At 41.3% G+C, this 21,778-nt stretch overlaps 5 protein-coding genes across 6 annotated transcripts; 3 read left to right on the top strand and 2 right to left on the bottom strand.

Annotated features, from left to right (window-relative positions):
* The first annotated feature begins 293 nt into the window (after positions 1-293).
* On the top strand, positions 294-3,233 carry LOC140787651 (scarecrow-like protein 4). The gene has a single exon (XM_073136692.1). The coding sequence runs from the start codon at positions 1,220-1,222 to the stop codon at positions 3,029-3,031; it is 1,812 nt and encodes a 603-aa protein (XP_072992793.1). The 5' UTR covers positions 294-1,219; the 3' UTR covers positions 3,032-3,233.
* A 3,715-nt stretch (positions 3,234-6,948) lies between these two features.
* LOC140787653 (uncharacterized) lies at positions 6,949-8,021 on the top strand. The gene is made up of 3 exons (XM_073136694.1): positions 6,949-7,369; positions 7,468-7,589; positions 7,690-8,021. Exons 1-3 carry the CDS (start codon positions 7,017-7,019, stop codon positions 7,800-7,802), a joined length of 588 nt encoding a protein of 195 aa, XP_072992795.1. The 5' UTR covers positions 6,949-7,016; the 3' UTR covers positions 7,803-8,021.
* A 214-nt stretch (positions 8,022-8,235) lies between these two features.
* Positions 8,236-12,851, bottom strand: LOC140787652 (probable receptor-like serine/threonine-protein kinase At4g34500). The gene is made up of 7 exons (XM_073136693.1): positions 11,985-12,851; positions 11,415-11,519; positions 11,197-11,319; positions 10,543-10,713; positions 10,275-10,404; positions 9,989-10,198; positions 8,236-8,607 (listed from the first exon to the last, which is right to left on the bottom strand). Exons 1-7 carry the CDS (start codon positions 12,482-12,484, stop codon positions 8,488-8,490), a joined length of 1,359 nt encoding a protein of 452 aa, XP_072992794.1. The 5' UTR covers positions 12,485-12,851; the 3' UTR covers positions 8,236-8,487.
* A 2,140-nt stretch (positions 12,852-14,991) lies between these two features.
* On the bottom strand, positions 14,992-16,895 carry LOC140787206 (scopoletin glucosyltransferase-like). The gene has a single exon (XM_073136004.1). The coding sequence runs from the start codon at positions 16,625-16,627 to the stop codon at positions 15,170-15,172; it is 1,458 nt and encodes a 485-aa protein (XP_072992105.1). The 5' UTR covers positions 16,628-16,895; the 3' UTR covers positions 14,992-15,169.
* Positions 16,896-18,598: 1,703 nt separating this feature from the next.
* On the top strand, positions 18,599-21,711 carry LOC140787618 (uncharacterized). 2 transcript variants are annotated; one of them, XM_073136630.1, is made up of 6 exons: positions 18,599-18,743; positions 19,693-19,800; positions 20,185-20,361; positions 20,465-20,578; positions 20,663-20,908; positions 21,243-21,711. In XM_073136630.1, exons 2-6 carry the CDS (start codon positions 19,735-19,737, stop codon positions 21,483-21,485), a joined length of 846 nt encoding a protein of 281 aa, XP_072992731.1. In that variant the 5' UTR covers positions 18,599-18,743; positions 19,693-19,734; the 3' UTR covers positions 21,486-21,711. The 2 variants fall into 2 exon arrangements, with proteins under 2 accessions (XP_072992731.1, XP_072992732.1); XM_073136631.1 differs by having other exon boundaries at positions 18,634-18,743; positions 19,704-19,800.
* Positions 21,712-21,778: the final 67 nt, after the last annotated feature.

Raw genomic sequence — 21,778 nt, 5'->3', positions numbered from 1 at the left:
TGTTGGGCTTGGGGAATCGGGGCCCACTCCACTACACTTGCACGAACCGGTCGCATAGAAGTTCCTACGCGTCGTAGCTAATCCACCGTCTGAGACATTTTTAAGGGTTGATATTGGGACGTACATTTGAGTGCCGACGAGTTTGCGAATCTGGCTTCCTCCCAGTGGAGCGAGTAATCCTCTCGCTGGGCTGCGCTTTTTGACTACCGCAACTGAAAAGAGCAGGAGGAGAGGTGAGGTGAGGTGGGCTTCGTTATTAATTTCCACTCCTTGTGATGTTGATGATTGAACTCGATGGGTGGATGGAAAAATATCGGAGATAATAAGGGAGGGAGGGATTGAACTGGAAAAGTGGAGACTACTACATTTTGGGCACCGCCGCTTCGATCGGGGGTTACGTCGCAGTTAGGGCCTACGACCCCAACCGGGTACTGTTACTATGCGGCCTGGTTGGATGGAAACAATGTTGGCTGTTCGAGGGGGTGGAATAGATTAGTGAGGGCGAAGGGGGGAAGGGGGAAGGGGGAAGGGGGAACGGGAAGGGGCCGGTAAACCACGTGTCGAGTTGAATAGCTGGACGTGGTCCTTACACGCGGACCAAGGAGAGGCAAGAGTGGAGTGACACGTCACGATGGGCGCACGACCCCATGCTGGGGGGAGGAAGCAGTGAAGCCCTGTAATCTGTGAAACTAAAGCTAATGAATGACATAAGAGAGAGAGAGAGAGAGAGAGAGAGAGAGAGAGAGAGAGAGGGGGGACAAGAGTGCAAATTTTCTATAATAGGCTGTCTGTCTTCAACTCTTCTCTCTTCTCTATCAATCTCTCCTCATCTATCTCTTTCATGGGCTCTATCTCTTTCGTGGGTTCGAACTCCACCTAGCCAATTTTAATTTATTTCGTAATTTTCTGCGATGCTTTCCTATTGGTTTTCTACCTTGGTTGGTGTGCTTCGCGTGGACCCCACCTTTTCCAAGTTCCCTTCTTCTTGTTTTTTTTTTTTCTTCCATTTATCTCTTTTTACTTGTTCCGCACCGTCCCTTTTTTTTTAAAAACGATAGCTACTACCACATCGACCCCCCAACACTCATCCCGTAGTACTCTCTCTACTCTCGCCTTTGCTTCTCTCCTTCCTACTCCCCAATTCCAGCCTCTCATTTGGCTCTCGAATGCTTAGAAGAAGAGAGGTGGTGATCGAGAAGGAGAGAGGTGAGTTGTTGTAATGGCTTACATGTGCGCGGATAGCGGAAATCTAATGGCCATCGCCCAACAAGTAATCCAGCAAAAACAGCAGCAGCAGCAACAGCAGCAGCAGCAGCAACAACAGCAGCAACTGCAACTGCAACACCAACACCACCACCAAATCCCCTCCTTAAACCCCTTCTCCTCAAACCCATCGCCATGGCCGCCTCACGACAACGCCTACTTCGACCATCACTTCCCCTTTTCCGATCCCTTTGCCATGGAAGCCTCTCTCCCCTTCCCCCCTCTTCTCGCTCACCTTGACCATGCTCCCTTCCGCCTCTCCGACTTCGGGTCCTCCTCCGCTTCCGCATCCGCCTCCGCAGCGGCCGTCGCTGTGGGGGAAGAGTTCGACTCCGACGAGTGGATGGAGAGTCTCATCGGCGAGTCCCCTGCCGAGAGCTCGGACCTGATGAGCGACGCGTGGCAGGGAGGCTCGGCTGCGGGCGTCGATCTCCCTCCTTTCTTCTCCGATGCGTTCGAGATCAACCGCCTCATCTTCTCCGACGCGGCCAAGATCGCACCGCCCGCAGCAGTCCGATCGCCGAGTCCGCCGCCTCTGCCGCCGCTCGAGGTATTCTCCTTCGATCCACCGCCGGCTCCGCCTTCCCAGCCGAAGAAGGATACTGGATCCATCCCGCAAGACCGGGATCCGAAGTCTACATCACCACCGCTACTCAAATCTCTCCTCGAATGCGCTAGGATCGCTGAATCAGAACCGGATCGTGCCGCCAGATCACTCGCCAAAATAAAAGAATCCACCTCCGAACTCGGCGATCCGACTGAGCGAGTCGCCTTCTACTTCGCCGAGGCACTGTCCCGCCGAATCGCCTCCTCCTTCTCGCCGCCGCCTCCGGCGTCGACGTCATACGATTCCTCGCCGGAGGAGTTCACACTTTGTTACAAGATCCTAAACGACGCTTGCCCTTACTCCAAGTTCGCCCACCTGACCGCGAATCAGGCGATCCTCGAAGCCACCGAGTCGGCGACTCGGATCCACATCGTCGACTTCGGGATCGTTCAAGGGATCCAATGGGCGGCGCTTCTCCAAGCTCTCGCCACCCGGTCAGCCGGAAAACCTACCCAGATCCGCATCTCCGGCATCCCCTCGCCGCTGCTCGGAGCCTCTCCCGCAGCATCCCTCGCCGCCACGGGCGCCCGCCTCCGAGATTTCGCGGCGCTCCTCGACCTCGACTTCGAGTTCGTTCCCATCCTAACCCCAATCCATGGCCTATCGCAGTCGACCTTCCGAATTGACCCGGACGAGTCCGTAGCCGTCAACTTCATGGTCCAGCTGTACCACCTCCTCGGCGACTCGCCCGAGGCAGTCCACCGAGTTCTCCGAATCGCCCAATCCCTCCATCCCCGAGTTGTGACTCTAGGAGAGTACGAGGTTAACCTTAATCGGGTCGGATTCGTAGACCGATTCGCTAAAGCTCTCGCCTACTACGCACCCGTGTTCGACTCCCTTGAACCGGCCATGAGTCGCGACTCCGCGCAGCGGGTCCGGGTGGAGCGGTTCGTCTTCGGCCATCGGATCCAAAGTGCTCTGGGCCCGGGAGAAGGACCGGATCGTACGGACAGGATGGGGGATAGAGATGAATGGAGGGCTCTGATGGAAGGGTGCGGCCTCCAGCCCGTGCCGCTCAGCAACTACGCGGTGAGCCAAGCGAAGCTTCTGCTGTGGAACTACGACTACAGTGCAAAGTACACACTGGTGGAGTCGGATCCGGGTTTCCTCTCCCTCGCTTGGGAGGGCCGTCCACTCCTCACCGTGTCCTCGTGGCGCTGAAATCGCTGCGGTACCATATCAATGTAGAGGTCTGACATGACAACATTCAAGCCATAGGCACTTTTAGAGAGAGGAATGTTTTAAAAATCTTTCTTCCCGAAATCTCCATATTACGTGTAAATTATACAGTCAAGTCTTCAGGTGGGTGACATTATGGGAAAAGGTTGTTTTCTTGCGTTAATGCAATATTTGTTTAGTTTAAGTGCTTCCTGGTTCCTCCCTCCTCTTTCAAGTCCACCACTTGCTTTTATGAGTTTGTGAATCATGGGTTTCCCTACCAGCCGATAGTTTGTACTCTGTAGGGCGGAATAAAGGAACGGAGTTTAGGTGGAAAGTAGGGAAATGGAAGGTAGCAAAAAGATATACTTCTATAGTTCAAGTTGAATTGCCTAAGGACATAAAATATAAATGAAATAAGGATGGGCCATTTTTGACCCTGGCCAAGGTCTGGATTCTAATTATTATAACAGGCTCAAGCAGGCCAATCAAACTTAAAGGCCTGTGATTAATTGGCACGTTAGCAGATTAGCGGAGGCCCATGAACCTTCAAATCGAGAGCCCAAAACCATAATTAGAATTTTTTTTTTGATGGAAAAAACCATAATTAGAATTGAGGTGAACTGTCATGATTCGAACGCGTTAAGAAGGCGTAGATCGCCTGTATGACCCCCTCTTTACTCTTTAAACAGGTGGATACGTGGCTTCTGTCTCTCTCTCATGAATAATTCATATCAAGAATACAAGAGCGCCAAGTATTACCACTGCAACGAATTCCTACATACTAGGAGCAGACGATCCTTCAACTCCCATGTGACGCAAGCAATGACGCAATTCAGTTTTGGCGACAGTCGAATAAAACGGTGGGCCATTTCCACGAGGGAACTGACCACAACTACCTCCGCTTCAAAGTGTCAATTAGTCTTTTAAACGTGGATACATCTTGGCCGTTGATTTCATCTGCTTCCTTAATAAATGGAGCCTTCTCTCCGGCTTTCTCCCCGCCGCATGGATTTTTTATTTGCGCCATTTCTTCTCTCTTTACGCCAAGTTGGTTTTTAATTTTTTTTTTCTCTACTTATGCTGGATATCTTTTTATTCTTTCAGATCTACTAATCCATCTTTATTTGGTGATTTTTTTTGTATTATTTCATCCGAACTGTGATATTTGTTGAATCTTATATCTATATTTCGTCGGCTTTTTTGGTTTTTCATTCCGAATCATTTCAGAGATCGAAAGCCAGATTGATTTGCTCGAGCTATTTCTTGATCGTTTATTGCCATACAGTTCCTTGTGTTCTTGTTCGGTGATTGTCTTGCAGTGTGGCGCGAAACAAAATCTATCATCTAAGCATCACGGCGGATCGTTTCAATAACCGGATATTTTGATGTTGATCGAGCGGGATGTTAGATCTATGTGGGTACGACGGAGTATATCACATGTTGATTCTTTTATATGTTGTTATTGGAAATAAATCGATGTATCTGCGAGATAGGCAGACGCGATTGAGGGAAGGTATGATTAGGGATCTGAGATCTGGAGTTTTATTGTTCTAATCGGCCTTTGCCATGTTGGGTGCGCTCGCATGGCAGGTCAAGAAGACCTAATAAAATTTCTCTTTCTGGTGTTCTCTTGGGGGAGATCGCACGGGGGTAAATCTTTTCTTCCCCCGGGTTCTCCCTCTTTTTTTAGTGTTTTTCTTCTTTTTGGCTGTGAATAGGGTAAGAACGTGGGATCTAACTGCTACCATCCAACCTTCTACTCTGGGAAGAAATGAATCCTTTCTACATGTACAATTATAACGTTGACTGCCAAGTCAATTTATCTCCATTACCCGGCGTCGAAGAACGTATTCAATGGACTGCACATTTCGAAGTACGCCTCTTTACAATCTTTTGTATCGACTATTCTCCGCTAATTTTTCTGCCAGTAAACTGTTGCATAAGAGTTTTATCTCCACCGGATCATTTTTCTTCATTATTTTCTTTCTTCCCGCAAAGGCTAAATCTTTATTCGTTTCACATAATAATACTAATTTGATCATCCTGTTTAGATGTTAATCTCTCCGTTATTATGCTATGTTTGGTGATAAAAGTATAGTATATTTGTTTGTTAGTGTATAAGCTTTTTTTACATCACTCTTGTATAAGTTTAGTAGTTTATTGATATATTCATATAAATCATCCTTTCGCCAGTTGGGGTTGGATTTCAGTTTATGGACATTCATCACCCATAACTGCTGGGAGAGTCGGAGTTGGTGATGGTTATGTAATTTCGTTGACTAGTGTATAGTTTGTTAACCACATTTATCATTTTTCTTGATTTATTTCTAGTGAATTATCCTGCTATAATATTTGCCCTACTTATTCGCTTTAAAATTTGGATATGTTGATGACTTAGAGCAATTTTATCTTAATTTGAGAGGCATCGTGACGATGTAAATTTTTTTTGTTTGTGTTGGTTAATCCACACTAGATGCTAAACCAAATGATTCTATTCCATCTAATCTTGAAATCAGACGACATATTAAACCGAATTCACAGTAACAAGTTTTACCTCTAGTGTGATGTTTGTAGTATAGCTATATTTTACAAGCGTGATTATGAATTAATAGTTCATTTATTACTATGAGCTGTTGGTATGATCTGTTTTCGATGATTCACAATTAGATTGAAAATTGTAAGCAATCTGAGATTGGATATTAATATGGTGTGCTTCTGTTTGGTGAGGATCAATGTGCGAGAACTTCGTTGTCATTTCTGATATACAATATCCATGAATCGACTCTCACACTAGCTTTAACAATTTTGTTTTGACAATGATCTGCGGTAGCTCTAAACTGATAGTCTGGGAGAAGTTTCGTTGTAATGCACTGTTAGTTTTCTAGACGAAGATCAAAAGCCGAATAGGATAGGCGCATTTTTTTAAAGCTAAAGTTTCGTACGAGATAAGAAAGTGTAATAAGAGAAAAGAATACCAAAATTTCCTTGAAATCAGATTTTGCTAATGGATCTTTAAGCTCAAAATGGTAGAGCGCTCGGGAATTTGTGGCTTTTACTTTTTGCTCCAATCTCCTGGGAGGATGGTGGTTCGAATCCACCGGGATCCTTTAATTTTCAAACTATCGATAATTTTGAAATTCGTTCTGCGTGTATTTAAAATAAATCTATGCGAAATTGCACATTTCTCATGAGTAGGTTGGAAGGAGTAAAGAGCATTCGTCCATTAGTACCTTGAACGCGAACAAACTGACAAAGGCAAAGCTAAAAACGTGGGGAGATTTGCTAGAAATTCTTTCTTGCGTTAGGAAAGCAAATGGAGGGGATCGAGAGTAGTATTCTTGCATTTGTGAGGTATCCTCAGCATCCTTCATTATAATTGGAACAATGTCTCTTCCGCAAAATTGGCTTATTTTTTTGGTGAGAGATTCTTACCGTCCGAATAATTATAACTGAACGTCGTCTACTTTTCTCCAAAAACAAACAAAAAATATTAGAGATATTTAGGCTTGTTTAGTTCCTATATACAGTTTTTAAGAATAACTATATCATATCTTAAATGTAAATATGATACAACTATAATTTTACTCATATTTTATTATTTTAATGATAAAATATAATTATTATTTTGAAGAAGTTTGTGTAAATTTTGTATTTGATTATTAACTGTAAGTAAATTAATTATACTAAAATTTTTGCTTAGAAAAGATAGTATATTAATTGTACTAAAATTTTTATTTAGAAAATATGTATAATTTTATCTTACTTTATATAAGACTTAATTAAAATATTAATATGAGTATTTGCTCATAAATAAGTATCTCTTGTACTAGTCAAAAGTCACCTTAGAATATAAGATAACTAATTGATTCAAATATTTTCTTTTAAATTCTAATGTCTCATGAGCGGAAATATATGGAGTACTGTTTACAGGAAAAATATCTAACACTTGTTTCCCTCACTCTTTTATCTTCTCCGAATTCGGTGGATGCTACGTGTGAGATGCTTCGAGTACATACGGAGGTCCACGCCCTACGTGTCTTCCGGCGAGCTTTGCATCACTATCACACGTGGATCTCTCGCGAAGCTTCACTGCTACTCCCATGGAGGGGCTTATTTATATCGACACCAACGTCCTTTGGGCTTTAATGATACTTATCGTATGATGCTCCTTAGAGCTCCTGGAATTGGATCCATTGTCCAGTTTAAACCTCGCGTCGTTAACCGATTGTGTCCGGTTTCCCGTAGAGCAAACTCCACCTTCTGCTGCGTGCCCACTCCGGGAGATCGAGAGGGGATGGAGGAAACTACTCCAGAGTACGATCCCCGTAAGGCCACCAGGTATGTGATTAATATTTTGTTTGATTTAAAGTTGGTAAATACTTATTTCATATGATGCTATAGTTTTAATCCTCGATAAAAACCTTGTGCTGGTGAAGGGATGTGATGTCCGACTCATATGGAGAGGGATATGCCACGCGTTCAGATGAAGAAGGATTCGGAGGAATTTATGGAGGGAATGATTCAATCGCAAATCCTGGGCACAGTGTCAACCATCCTGGTATGACGTTTAATTGATTCATTATTCTTGGTATTGATTTCTTTTTATGAGTTGGCTAAATTTTCTAATGGATTGTTGTTTAATGGTGTTTAAATTAAAGAGTACGATAAGTCGCAGGGAAGTGAAGTGAAAGAGAAGGAGAAAGCTAGGAATCTACAGGAAGGTGCAGCGGCGACTAAGGTACCGGCCGAGAGGGAAGCAGCGACCAACTGAAAGCTTTTAATATCATCACCGAGTTAATTTTAGGACTTGATTTGCGATGAGGAGTTGTTTGGTTCTACCATCTTTGTTTTGCTTGTGTTCGATGTAATATGCTTTCCTATATGTATTTAGGGGCACAAAGTTTGGTCGTAATAGAGACCTCGGAATGTATTCATCTCTAAGGGGAGAAAAATACGAGTTAAAAGGGATGTCTTTGTTTGATTTTTAAAATTTTAAGTTGTTTTTTTTTTTCTCTTTCGTAGGCAGCAAGCGAATCTTCTGTAAGCGTATATTAATTCTTTGATATATTATGTTTGATGCCTTCGATCAGTAATCGAACTAATAGACCCAGAAAAGAAAGATTATATGAAACAAGCAAGATTAGGACAATCTTGCAACTCAAGCAACAGTTTAAATAGTATGTATCGATGTATTACCCCAACAATTGTATGAAATCAAATAAAATACGATAATCTTGCAACTCAAGACAGCAGATATATCAGGCAGCATTTATTGATACATTTAAGATACCAAACGATTGTAAACCCAAATATCCACGAGGAACTGACCGAATTAGTGGGCTAACTGACAGATGATTAGGAGTATCTCCTATAAAGACTATTTCTTGTTTGAATAAACAAAAAATTTACACGGAAAAGAAGATATTTTCTTCTTCCTTCATCTGTAATGTACTCACTCATCTCCACATCGATGTTCTCTCGGAATCGGCAGCTCGTACATTTTCCGATAGCATTGTGAGCCGGTTCGTCATTGCAGCTAAATTGTTCGGATTTGCTTCTCGTGGCGATCGGTGTTCCTGAAAGAGTCCAAGACTCACCAGTTCAATAACCAATGGTATCCAAAATAGCTGGCTTTGAAATAAGTAAAGTTTTTTGAGAAATTACAAAATAAGCTTAGTTGATGAGAGCTGGACATCGTTTCTTTTTAGTGATATTCTGTAGGTGAGATATTACTTACTTTGATCAGAAGATTATGAAAAAGATGGAGAGAAAATATGGACAAGTCTCGAACTTAGCAAATATCAACAACACATCAAATAACACATCTACACAACAATCTAAAGGACGAAAAAAATTAGCAAACAAGGATGTACGTTTGGTACAGATCTGCCAAACTTTTTAGATTTGAGCAACTCACATAAAAGAGAATTAAAATCATGAAAATTAGTGCCGATTTATCCCAAGTATATATTATAATAGTCGAGAAACCAAAAGAAACTACAAATAAGGGTTCTAAATTTCTAGCCAAAGTACTTATAGCTTATCACGTTTAAAGAAAAAAATAGTGCTTTGTCTGTGGTAATGATATTGTGCTATAGCTAATTCTATCTTGCAACAGTTTAGCCTTGTCAGGTGCCTCCAGAAAAATCTACAGCATAGTAACTCGAAGGAAGTACATTTTTTTCAAGTAAAGCATAGAAAGCTAGTTTGATTGCTCCTCTATGGCAAATGGATGATCATATACCATATAACACATTAAGTTCCAGAAGTGCTAATAATAACGTAAGATTGCACTTTGATGGCAAGTATAAGATGTTAAATAAACATAAATAATCCAAGATGAAGTACTAATTTTTATGATGGATCATGTTTCATTGGTTCTTCTACTTATTTGTCTGGTACTAATTCAAATCAAAGTTATCGTCTCTAACTCTATCCTTTGTCGATACCCATTGTATAGAGGAGATGACTGATGATAGCATGATATGAGTTCCCACAAGTCCCAAGTTAAAATAACAAGTAGACTACTCTCATCAAACAACCCAAGTTTAACACCGTTCAAGACTCGACATTAATTCTTTCTGCGACATCTAGAAGACTATTTCTATAGTACATAAATTGCGCTCTGGCAACACTTTAGGTCTAGTAACAGGTAATCCAGGGTTGACGTTTGGCCTGTCAATATATGTTTCCTGATATTAAATATCAATTATGCATTTTACCAAATCTATGATAAGTTTAGCGGCTTTAGCCCTTATCGAGCCAATGATCTCAGCATCTAGTTGTACTGTAAAGGTTATATTCTATTATTGCCAACTTTTAAATAGAGTGAACTGATTAGTCCTATACAGATTCTTGTGATGGTCTAGGGTTATATGCTTTCCGTTGAGAGTATATGTTGAACTAGAAATTACTAAATAACTATATTAATTGAAAGATTTCGGTAGATGATCATACCATCCGGAAAGGGAACTCATCTCCCTCAAGCATGTGAACAATTTGCCCCATCTTTGGCCGCTTTTCAGAATCTGAATCTATACATCGAAGACAGACCAACAAAACTCTCTTCAGTGCCCTCGGTGAAGGTTGCTCCTTAATTAATGGATCTACTACTTCTTCCACACGCCTGCTTCCAACCATTCCTTTGAACCAGTCTACCAAGTTTACCTGCAAATAAATTAAACTACTTCGCTAAGTTTTACATACGCTTACCGTGCATTGTTAGATCTAACGACACACTAACCTCTCCAGCTGGCCTTCTGTAGTCCACTGGACTTCTGCCTGATATTATTTCCATTAAGAGAACCCCAAAACTGTATATATCACTCCCCTCATTGAGCATTCCTGTGGAGGCATATTCGGGAGCCACATACCTGTCCAAACATTCAGGGGAAGATGGAAAATACTAAAGCTTTACATATAACAGATAGAGTTTTCCCGAGAATAAACAAGACAAGAAAGGCTACTGGTGATGGGAAGAAATATTTGAGTAAAATAAGGTATAGGCATACCCGAATGTGCCCATGACACGTGTTGTTACATAGCTTGAGCCAGACCCCAAAAGCTTTGCCAGTCCAAAATCTGATACCTTAGCATTCCAGTGCTTATCCAGGAGGATGTTACTGGATTTAATATCTCGATGCACAACTTTGGGCTCTAATCCCTCATGCAAATATGCAATTCTGCGATGACAATATTTCAGAAGTAATTGAATGTTGCATATTTGGAAAAGTTAATGAAAATAGCATAATCAGAGAAGGGAAGTATCCAAAACCTAGCATACATATGCATATTTGTTTTGCCTATGCATTTAGAGCATTTTCTGTGCCAATCTTATTAAATTATCACCATTTTTCCTAAAGGAGGCTCGCTGTGATGTTAATATTTAGGACCACTGTTATACATGAAACTATTGTAATTACCAATGAAAGATGAATGCTCAGCCATTGTGAGATGGAACAATGTTGACCTAATAGAAGTTTTATAATCTTTTATCCCACGTGTGAAGATAAAATAAAGAATAGTCTAATTAGCAGTAAATAGCAGACATATATATTTTGATTATTTTCCATGAGGTTGACTTCACTCTCTTTGATCACTAATTCTATGAAACTATCTGATTTTTGTTCCTCGATTATCTTCTTTAAAATCACAAAGAAACTAACCCTTTTGCTGTTCCAACAGCAATTTTCATTCTCGTGTCCCATGTGAGTGGACTGATTCTCCCAATATCGCCATGCAACCACTGCTCCAGATTCCCATTGTCTATGTACTCGTATACGAGCATCCTGCATCGGCAGTAGGAAATCATAAAGTAGAATTACGACACTAAGTTGATAGATTTCAATTCAGACTGTATATAATCGCTCCGACATAAGATTACCTTTTAGCACCTTCTGCGCAGTAGCCAATAAGTCCTACAAGGTTCTTGTGCCTAACTTTCCCAATGGCTTCAACCTCCACCTTGAACTCCTTTTCTGCCTGACCCCTATAAACAAGGCTCTCCAACATTAACCGTTAGAGTAGAACAAAGCAATAACAACAAAGACATGCAAAATTTTCCTTATTTGTGGGACTTCAATTCTGACAACAGAAACAGGGCAACGATAGGTCCCAAATTATGATAGCATAAATTAAAAAGAGACAACATTTATTTAATTCGACAGATACTAGAAATAGAGAAAGCTAAACTCTAGAAGCCCTCTTCCAGTTTCTTTCTTTTGAGAGAAAAATTCACCTCTCTGTTCTTTCGAGCATGATATAACACTAGATCTGCTTACCTTCCTGTAGAAGTATATTGTTCATCACATTTATTATACCTAATTCTAGTTATAGCATCGCCATTACAGGAACCACATAGCTTATACTACAGCAAGGAAAAAAAGAAAGAGAGAAGAATATCTCCAGCATTGCAAGATTTGTTACCTTTTAACAGAAAAAAATTATAACTCACTTGTTATCGAGGAGGTTCTTGATGGCGATGACAGAGAGATCGGGCAAAACGCCTCGGTAGACAACCCCGTAACCGCCCTCGCCGATCACATTCCCATCACTAAAACACCCCGTCGCCTCTTCCAGCTCAGCCATCGAGTACCACCGCCCCCAACCTATGTTTCCCATCCTCTCCGCCGCTGCCGCCTCAGACGACGACGCTGCCGAAGAAGACGAAGCCCTCGATCTTCTTAACATCTCCTTTGCCGGCATCTCCTGTTCTTCGCCGTGGGATCCGAGATCGACGTCCTCTATCACCTTAGCCTCCTTCGAGGAAATCGGGATGAGGCCGGAGGAGTGCTTTACACGCGATTCTCTCCACCGGCGTCGATCGCCGGAGCAGAGGAAGAAGAGGATAACAAGGACAGCGACGGCGACGATGGCCACAGCTGAGATAGCTATCAGAGCGTAGACTTTGAGTCCAAGCACTGCCGTCTCCTCAGCGAGGAATTCCCCGGCCATTCCGCCGGCGATGGAGCGCTCTCCTTGCCCTTCTTAGTAAAAAAAAAACAAGAGTAGTGTCCGTTAGAAGAGAGAGAGAGGAGATTTTGGAATGTAGTGGGTAGCTCAAAATTTATAGAGAGAGAGAGAGAGAGTTACTCTCTTTCTCTCTCTAACGAGAGCTTTGCATTGCCGGGAAAGCGACGGTGAGTGGAATGTCTTGGCGAGCAAGCGTGGCGAACGAGGGATTCATATTATATTATTTATTCAAAATACAATTAAAATATTGGAGAGATAAAGGATGGGCTTCGGCCTTCGTTCGGCAGCGGTGGAAGAATTGGGGGCTTAAATTGAGTGGAATTTACGAGAATGCTTTCCCTTTGAGGGTGGAGCGACTAGCGAGACAAGAGTTGCTTTAAGCCTTTTCTACTTTTACTTACCCTCTATCGAGTGCTAAATTTACGAGGATGACCTTTGGCTGTATGAGTGTCGGTCACTGGGAGTTATAACAGTCACCGCCAGTGAATAAAAAATTGTACATTTGGCTGGAAAATTAGTTAAGACTTCACTTATGTTAGCTGCCAAATGCTTACTACTCGATACAGAATTAATCTCGTTCTAACAAGGATTAATCATGATATGCTCAGACAAACAAGAACCGAAAACAGCACACAATAGTCAATGATGAACCAAATGCAATAAATAAAAAGGTTACATTACCTAGATTGTGTCAAAAGCAGACACATAATTGTCACGTAAAAGTAGCTAAAAGGTTGGGACGAGACTAGCGATTGTCATTAAGATTAGTACCTTTTTTTTGTCTTCTGACTTAATTTTGGAGTCTAAGCTTAATCCTACTTTACAAGAAAGAAGAGGTAACCTCACTGAGATGGTGAGGTGACGCTTTGTCCGGCAGGGTAATTACGACATTCCGGACCAAAAAGCCCTGTAAAAATCCTCGGGGGTACTTCCGTAAAACAGGCATTACCTTTTTCCTTTATGGCAGTTTCGCCACAAACGTGAACCGCCACATGGCAGGGCTCCATTACCTCACCAGCAGTAACGTATCAGCTGTGAGCTACGGATGTACGACTTTAGCTTAGTACTCGCATACACGCGAGACACGTGGAAGCCAATAAGATGGTGGATGTTTGGTAACGAGGAGGTCGTTCGTCTCATTTATAAACAACGCCGGTGGAGTTCTTGGGTGAAGAAATGTTTTGAGTTTTTGAGTCCCCACAAGTTGGTAACGGATCGAATACACGAACTGAACATCCATATATATATAATTATTTTTTTTGGGGGGTGGGGGTTGGAAAAAGAATCTCTCTATAATTAGTAGGAGAAAGCTATAATTTACGAACAATAATGGATAATGTTGGTTGTTACATATATTTTGGTAGTACGTCCCCCTCAAAAGAGAAGGCCCCGAGAAACTCATAGTAAGCTAATCATATACCCACCAAGAGATCGATTGAAATTAGAAACTAGAACATAGAGCACGTCTGATTACGTGTCAGAATTGTTTGATCTTTATTTAGAAGCAAGCGACAAAATTAGAATGAATGAAACTTGAAGGGAAAGTGGGAAACTAATATGATAGGGAGAGAGAGAGAGTTCATCTTTGAAATGTACTGTATGAATTCTGATTAGGTACGAAGCTTGATCAAGCAATTGGCATACAATATATATATATATATATATATATATATATATATATATATATATGATGAAATCAAGCCAATTTGGTTGAGAGGTCAATACAAAAATGCTAATCCATGGCTTAAGCTAGCTTTAATTGATGGAATATCGATCCCAACTACCGAGATCAACAAGCAATCAAACAATCTTATGCTTTAAAGAATTCAATCACGAAATTAGACATACTATCCATCCAATAATGATTATGTATCTTCCTTTTTCTCTGTGTTAATTTCACCAGCCTTGGACAGGCCATCTCCTCTCTGGGTCAGGAAGCCACGAAGACCTGCTTCTATTCCTCTCCTTCTTCTTATTCCTCTTCTTCCTCTCCTCAGACGTAGCATCGACTACTTTACTCGAGAAAACGTAATTTAGCATCTTCCAAACTCCTTTAACCTTTTGCTGCTCTCTTGGGTTGGGCTCAGCAGGGTATTTGATGGACCGGGAGAGCCTCTGGTAGCTCGGAAGCACAGGGAAGGAGACAGAATCCATTAAAAGGTGAGAGCTTTTTGATCGTCCGGTGATCCGATGGAGGAGGGAGCCACTCCGGTCGAACCTGAGGCTGAGGCTTCGACTCTTCTTCTCCTCCATTGCTTCCATCAGGTGATCGACCCGTGCAAGGCTAGAGGAGAAGATGGAGAAGCGAATGGATCAATAGGGTGGGATTGAATACGAAATTGCGACGAAGCAAGCTTTTGTTTTCCGTTGACTCTTTTGGGTTGGGAACTCTCTGCAGTCTCCAGTGATAATGCCATTATATTATTTTATTCCTGTTTTGATATTGGTTTCGATCGTTTTTCGCTAGGGTTAACTGGGGAGACTCGGACTTGAAATCAAAGTTTGGTTCTTTATTTCACACTTAGTACAAAAGAAGTATAATAAGTTTTGGAAATTTGGAGAAAATGGGGAGATGAACATGACTCTTTTTATTGGACAGCTGAGCAAATTGGAAGATGTGACATTGTTTTGGGTTCACAATTTGCCAATCCTAATCAAAGCCTATTATTACACACCTAATCCTTTAGCCCCACTAGACACGATGGTACCCTTTTTTTCTCTTTCCCTCCTCGCTTCCCTGCATGCCGCCAACGCCCCAAATAACCTCCGCACGTCCTCATACGATGACCCTCCCTCCTCCACCGCCGCCTTCGCCATGGCCGCGAGCTCCTGGACCTTCCTCCTCCTCCCATGCGCCTCCTGCTCATCACCCATCACCTCCTTCACCACCGCCGCCACCTCCTTCGCCGTCACCACCTTCTCCTCCTCACCGTTTCCGCCTCTCTTCACCCTCACCCCGATGCCCAACACCTCCGTCACGAACCTCTCGTTCACGAACTGCTCGTATTGTAAAGGCCACGTGGCCATCACCTTCCCCGCCTCCACCCCCTCCATTATTGAGTTCCATCCGCAATGCGTCACGAATCCTCCTATCGCCACGTGGCTCAGCAAGGCCACCTGCGGGGCCCACCCTCTTATCACCAGGCCCTTCTCTTTTGTCCTTTCCTCAAAGCCATCAAGGGCCCAATGGGCTCCTTCTTTTATGGCCCAAATAAATGGTCGGCCTGATAACTCTAGACCTAGTGCGACTTCTCGTAACTGGATCTCCGAGAACTCGCACAGGCTACCGAAGCAGACGTACATCACGGAGCCCATCGCTCGCGAGTCCAGCCACGTCATCCACCGGACAAGCTCTCTATTGGCATGTTCCCCTCGGAATTCGTGGGAGCGCGAGACTGGGCCCACGAACCAGGCCTTGCTGGGCCCCAACCCATTGCGGTACAGAGCGGTGTAGTCCGGCTCGAGCTCGACGAAGGAGTTGACCACCGCACCAAAGCTCCTCCCCTCGGCTTCTCTCATCAAGGCGAGCATCTCGGGGAATTTGAAGATAGCCGACAACTCGAACCGAGTCAGGCTGAGCTGGTGTTTGAGGCCGTTGACTTCGAAGGGCTCGGAGTCGGAGGACACGTGATCGTGAGGGGATTGGAGCTCGATGGCGCGATGGACGCAGAGAGGGAAGGCGCCGGGACCGTGGAAGACGAGGCGGGGGATGCCGAGGTCAACGGCGTCGTCGGCGGTCCACGGGAAGATGGCGTCGGAAACTAAGCAATCGGGAAGGTGGGTTTTGAGGATCTCGCGTAGCGGGTCGCGGAGGGAGAAGACAGCCGCCATGAAGGGGCCGTGGAGGGAGGAGGGGACCGAGGAGAGGTTCTCGGCCCCGGAGAAGGAGGAGGGGAAGGGGATGAGTAGGAGACGGACCGGGGTGTTGTTATTGTTGTTGGTTTCGTTGAAGTGGTTGATGGTGGGTCGGATGAGGGGGAGGTTGCCGGGGGTGGTGATGACGGTGGGGGAGGCACCATGGCGGGAGAAGAGGATGGCCATGTCGACGATGGGGAGCATGTGGCCAGGGGTTAACATGGGGAAGAAGAAGACCCGGAGGCGATCTTGGTCGCGAGCTTGAGACATGGTCTCTGGTAATGGTGGAGTTGCTCGTTTTGGGCTACAAAAGATTAGATGTTGGGGGATTTCTTTTCTTCTTTTTTTTCTTTCTAAAATCCGCTTACGGAGGAGTGTTCAGCAATGGCTGCAACTGCTCAGAGAATCATTTTTATTTTATTCTTTTATTTGGTTAAAATATTAGATGCAGTTGATCCAAGTGATGTACATTGATGGATGTATTCAACCAGAAAAGCTCTAACCAACATTGCAAGTGAAAAAAAAAAAGCCTCTTAGAATCCGACACGATCTAATCTGAAATCCAAAGTCTGGCAACTTTAAGCAAACTAAAAGCTCAATTCATAAAAAAATCAGTGTCTATTCAATAACTATGAATGATGCATATTATTATGTTATTTTTTGCTTCAGAGATGCGGACAATAATAAATATTAATTTTCTCTCTCACATATTTACGCAATATATAAATTAGCTACGACTTATAGTAATACAAACTAGATTTGAGTAAACTAAGTATGAAATTCATAAAAATAAAAGTGCTTAATAATTAAAAAAATATAAAGTAAGTAATAAGATTATGAAACAGAAAATAAAAGTGTTACTAACTTATCCAAACTTTGAATTACATTCAATAATTACGAATTACTAGATAAAAATTGCAAAAGAATGTTGATTAATTACCAACTAAACTAATTGTTAATTAAAATAGCACAAAAAATAAAAATCTCTATAAGTGTATGTTGCACTTAGAAGTAGGAGGAACGAGGTTGTTTTTACTTTTTATTTTAATGTCATTTAGTGCGAACGCATTGACTATAATAAGAGAAACGTGAGAAGACGTAAATTAAGTGCACCGTGTTCCCTGGTATAAGTTCTTTATGGCCGTCATAAATAGACAACAGATCCAATAGAGATGGGTTTAGAAAGAAGAAAATTTGGTGGTTGAGGGATTAAATTTCTACCATACCGAAAATATCAAGACTATCGTAAATACGACCTAAAAGCTTGGACCACCCATGCACCTAGTTGTTAGATGATGTAGAGTGGTGGTGCCATAGTTGATCTATCAAATTTTAAATGAGCAAGGTTCCTTTTAAATACCAATATTTTAGTTTAAAATTTTTTTAAAACACTTACTATCAACTTCGAGTAGAGCCGGCTCGATAAGACTTGATTAAGCTTGGCTCGAAAGTGAGTTAAAACGAGCTTAATCTTTTGAGCTAAGTTTCATTATGAACCCGCTCGATCAAATAGGCTCAATAAAACTCCAAATAATTTATATAATATAAGTAATATTTTTTATATTATATTATATATTTATTATATTTTAAAATTTATTTAAATAAATTATTATATACTCTAATATTATAAAGTTTAGTTTTGAATTTTAATCGTATTCATTTTTTTTCTTCTAAATATGTGAATATTTTTATTAGTTTATATTTTTAAATTAAATTTTATTTTAAGCTTAATTTAAGCATAAATTAAGTTTGATTGAACTCTGAATTTAGTTTGAATTGATTAAAACTTTAAATCGCTTATTAATCGGCTTTTAGTTCGAGCTCGAAATTAGCTTTAATTAAAATAATCTTAATTTAAGCTTGATCACAAATCTAGACTTAAAATTATTTTTAATTCAAGCTCTCGACTCGATTACACCCGCATAATCTCACATAAATTGATTAATCTCCATTATCCAAGCTATTATTCTTAGGAAGGGATATATACCCGAAATTACAACGTTCAACATAGAGACGAGAGGTACTTTGAGTCTTTTATCATTAAGGCCGTTTGGTACTATGAATTTTAACAGATAATATATTTTGGTATTCCCTTAATTTAAATGAATGTCAAAGGAGTTATATGCGCTTTTATGAGGGGCCGTTTGAAGCGTTTTGACTTTCTTCTATCGTAGAAGCATAAAAAGGAGGTTCCTTTTTATACTGTTTTACCTTTTAAACTTTTACGCAAGTTCTGCAACGAGAGGCCAGAATCAAGTCTTTCCAAAAGAGAAGGAGAGGAGTGTCGAGGTGAAGCCCAACCTCCCTATTAATACACTGATAAACACCCATTCAAAGACTACACCTAATAATCTTAGTGTGGGTCGTCTTCTGCGACGACCACCAGGTATGGACTCTCTCTCTCCCTCTCCATTTTTTCTTTTGGGATTGATGGTAGAAAACTACTCATATTTGGCTTTTGGGTTTCCCCTCTTCTTTGTGCTCGACTCCCGTTTATATGTTAGATTTGATCTTTTGTGCTTTAGTTTCTGATGGGTTTGAAGTTTTCAATGGTTTTGTACCATTTCATCTCTAAACCGGGATGCAGAATACTGCATTTTCCTTTGGAGGTGGAACTATGTCTCTAGGAGTTATGTTGAATGTAACTGCATTAGGATTTGCTAACGTCCTATGCTTTGAACTGATTCAGATTGTAGCTAACTTTAAGCAACAGCAACTGAAATTTTAAAAATGGAGCTCTTTAAAGGTTTGAATATTTGTTGTTCTAACCTCGTCAATGTAGAGATCAAACTGGATAGCCTTATATTGTTCATTAGAAATGCTCTCTGCCATGGAATACCAATGGAAGCAATAGTTAGTTTGCACGATAGTAAAGGCCTAGTTAGTATAATAACTACCTAAATAAAAAGGAAAATCTCTTCTACGGCGTCAGAAGTTTTGGTCAGTTTGTTTAGTCTTACAAAAAACTCAGAAGTTACTTCGAAATATAAAATTTGGGATATTGATGTTAGAGATCTCTGTGTTATCTGATTGCTCCATCATTAATAGTCCGGGATGTCTTAATAGTAATCTATTTCAAATTGCAATATTAAGGCCCTTCAAGAATGGCATGCACATGCCAAAGCTAGTTGTTTTCTTACACGCTTATGCAACAATCTAAACTGGCTTGTTAGGATAAAAATGTCTAAGCCCAATTATCATCCTGCATACCGAAGAATCTGCGGCCTATGTAACTTGCTCTATTTTGATACTTTATGAAAAAATTGTGCTTCCCATAGAATATTTGGGATTTCTCCTCCTATGATCTTCTTTTGCTAACTTTTTTTTCTTTAAAGCCGCTTCGTAGAGTGGATTTGTTGTGCAGGAAGGAAGCAATTATGTTTCGTTGGAGACGTTCTTCTCTTCACAACGAGGAGGATGATGCTGTACTTGAAGCAGCAAAGGTAATTATAATGCTAATCTTCTTTACCAGAGCTCAAAATATCCTGGATTGCATGCACTCTAGTTTACTCTATTGCACTATGTGAAGTTTCATACTACTTTCGCAAATCAAGAATGTGATATTCTGGAAGCTGCAGTTACTTCATGCAAATATACTTCACATGTACCTCCAGAGAGACCAGTGCAGTGAATTTGCATTTGATTTGCTAGAACTTTAGACATTCTTCAACAGATATTACCAAATCCCAGATTTCATCATAACAGGGTAGGTTTGGTAGAATCTGCATCTGATACTGGCAGCAGTTGATAACATAATAAGGAACAGATGAAGGGGTATATCTACTATGATTGTCTGATTTATCTGCACTTGTTTATTATATAAGCAGATCGATGAACTGAGAGCTGTCATTGGGCCATTGTCGAAACGCAGTTCTCAGTACTGCACAGAAGCATGCCTGAGGAGATATTTAGAAGCTCGGAACTGGAATGTTGATAAGTCAAAGAAGATGTTGGAAGAAAGCCTCGAGTGGAGATCAACACACAAACCTGAGGAAATTCATTGGGTGAGCTCCATTTGCCAAATTGTCTCCTCCAGTTGTAGACTTGTAGATCATCATAGAGATCTTAAGCATTAATTCACATCAGTCGACTTTGCTTAATTTTCAGCACGAGGTCGCTAACGAAAGTGAAAATGGTAAAGTCTATAGAGCAAATTTTCTTGATCGGGAGGGAAGGACTGTTATCGTGATGCAACCAGCAAAACAATTTCACCGTGAAGATGTAATTTTCTTATAAGTCCTTAACCTTATTATTATTATTGGTTTATTTTATGAGATGAAAGGATTAAACATGTTTAACTTCCAGTACACGTCGACACAAGACAAACAGCTTCGACATCTGGTGTATATGTTGGAGAACGCCATTCTCAATCTACCTGACGGTCAGGAGCAAATGGTATGGTTGATAGACTTCACAGGATGGACACTAAGCAACTCGGTGCCCATAAAGACTGCCCGAGAAACTGCACACATCTTGCAAAGTCATTATCCGGAGAGGCTTGGCGTCGGAATTTGCTTCAATCCTCCGAGAGTATTTGAGGCCTTTTGGAAGGTTTGAGTTTTAATAAAGCACCGGAAATACCGAATTATGCATGGTCTAGTGATGCAAAACAGAACAACATTTTGACATGAAGGTGATGGTTGAAAGTGGAAAAGGATAAAGGGAATATTTATCATCAACTTTAAATTTAGCTGTGATTGCTCTGTCCCTATCATTTTCTCTCTGTTTATATTTCCCCTTACCTTTTTGGTTAATGTATATAATAAGGGGATGAGAAGAAAGAAAACAGGCATATCCATTAACTATATGTAAAAGGTCATTGTCAAGCATTTAAGGTTTCCAAAGATCTGTAGATGATTCATGTCTACTTGTTTTCTAAATGCAGATTGTCAAATATTTCCTGGACCCAAAAACATTTCAGAAGGTGAAGTTTGTCTACCCGAAGAACGAAGAGAGCGCCAAGCTTATGTATAAGTACTTTGATCCTGAGGTCCTCCCTGTGGAGTTTGGAGGAAAGAGCAAAGCAGAGTATGACCATGAGGAGTTCTCTAAGTTGATGAGAGAAGATGAAATCAAATTAGCAAAGCTCTGGGGATTGGATGAGAAACCAGCCACATCAATCATGTAGCAAATGGAGATACAACTTGAAAACTTGATTTATGAACCCAATTCGTTGCACTTTTAATTATCTTATGCATGAGAATTTATTTAAGGCTTAGAAACGTAAGCTATTCATGGCTTTTAAATCTCTCTCTTCTCCTGCTTTTGTTTTTCTTTTATGCATAATCTATGTTCATGGACAACCATGGTTGGACTCATACTGAATTGTGTGGTATCGAATTGCTTTGAATCAATCGAGTAAAGTTCAATTTTCGTCTGTTTTGGGACCTAAAATATTTTACTTCGGCAGTTGTAAACAAT

Source organism: Typha latifolia, chromosome 4 (genome assembly GCF_019914945.1).
Source record: "Typha latifolia isolate L0001 chromosome 4, TyphaL0001v2, whole genome shotgun sequence".
Lineage (NCBI taxonomy): Eukaryota > Viridiplantae > Streptophyta > Magnoliopsida > Poales > Typhaceae > Typha > Typha latifolia.
Note: the sequence above shows the minus strand (reverse complement) of the source record. Positions and strands in the feature narration are given on the sequence as shown.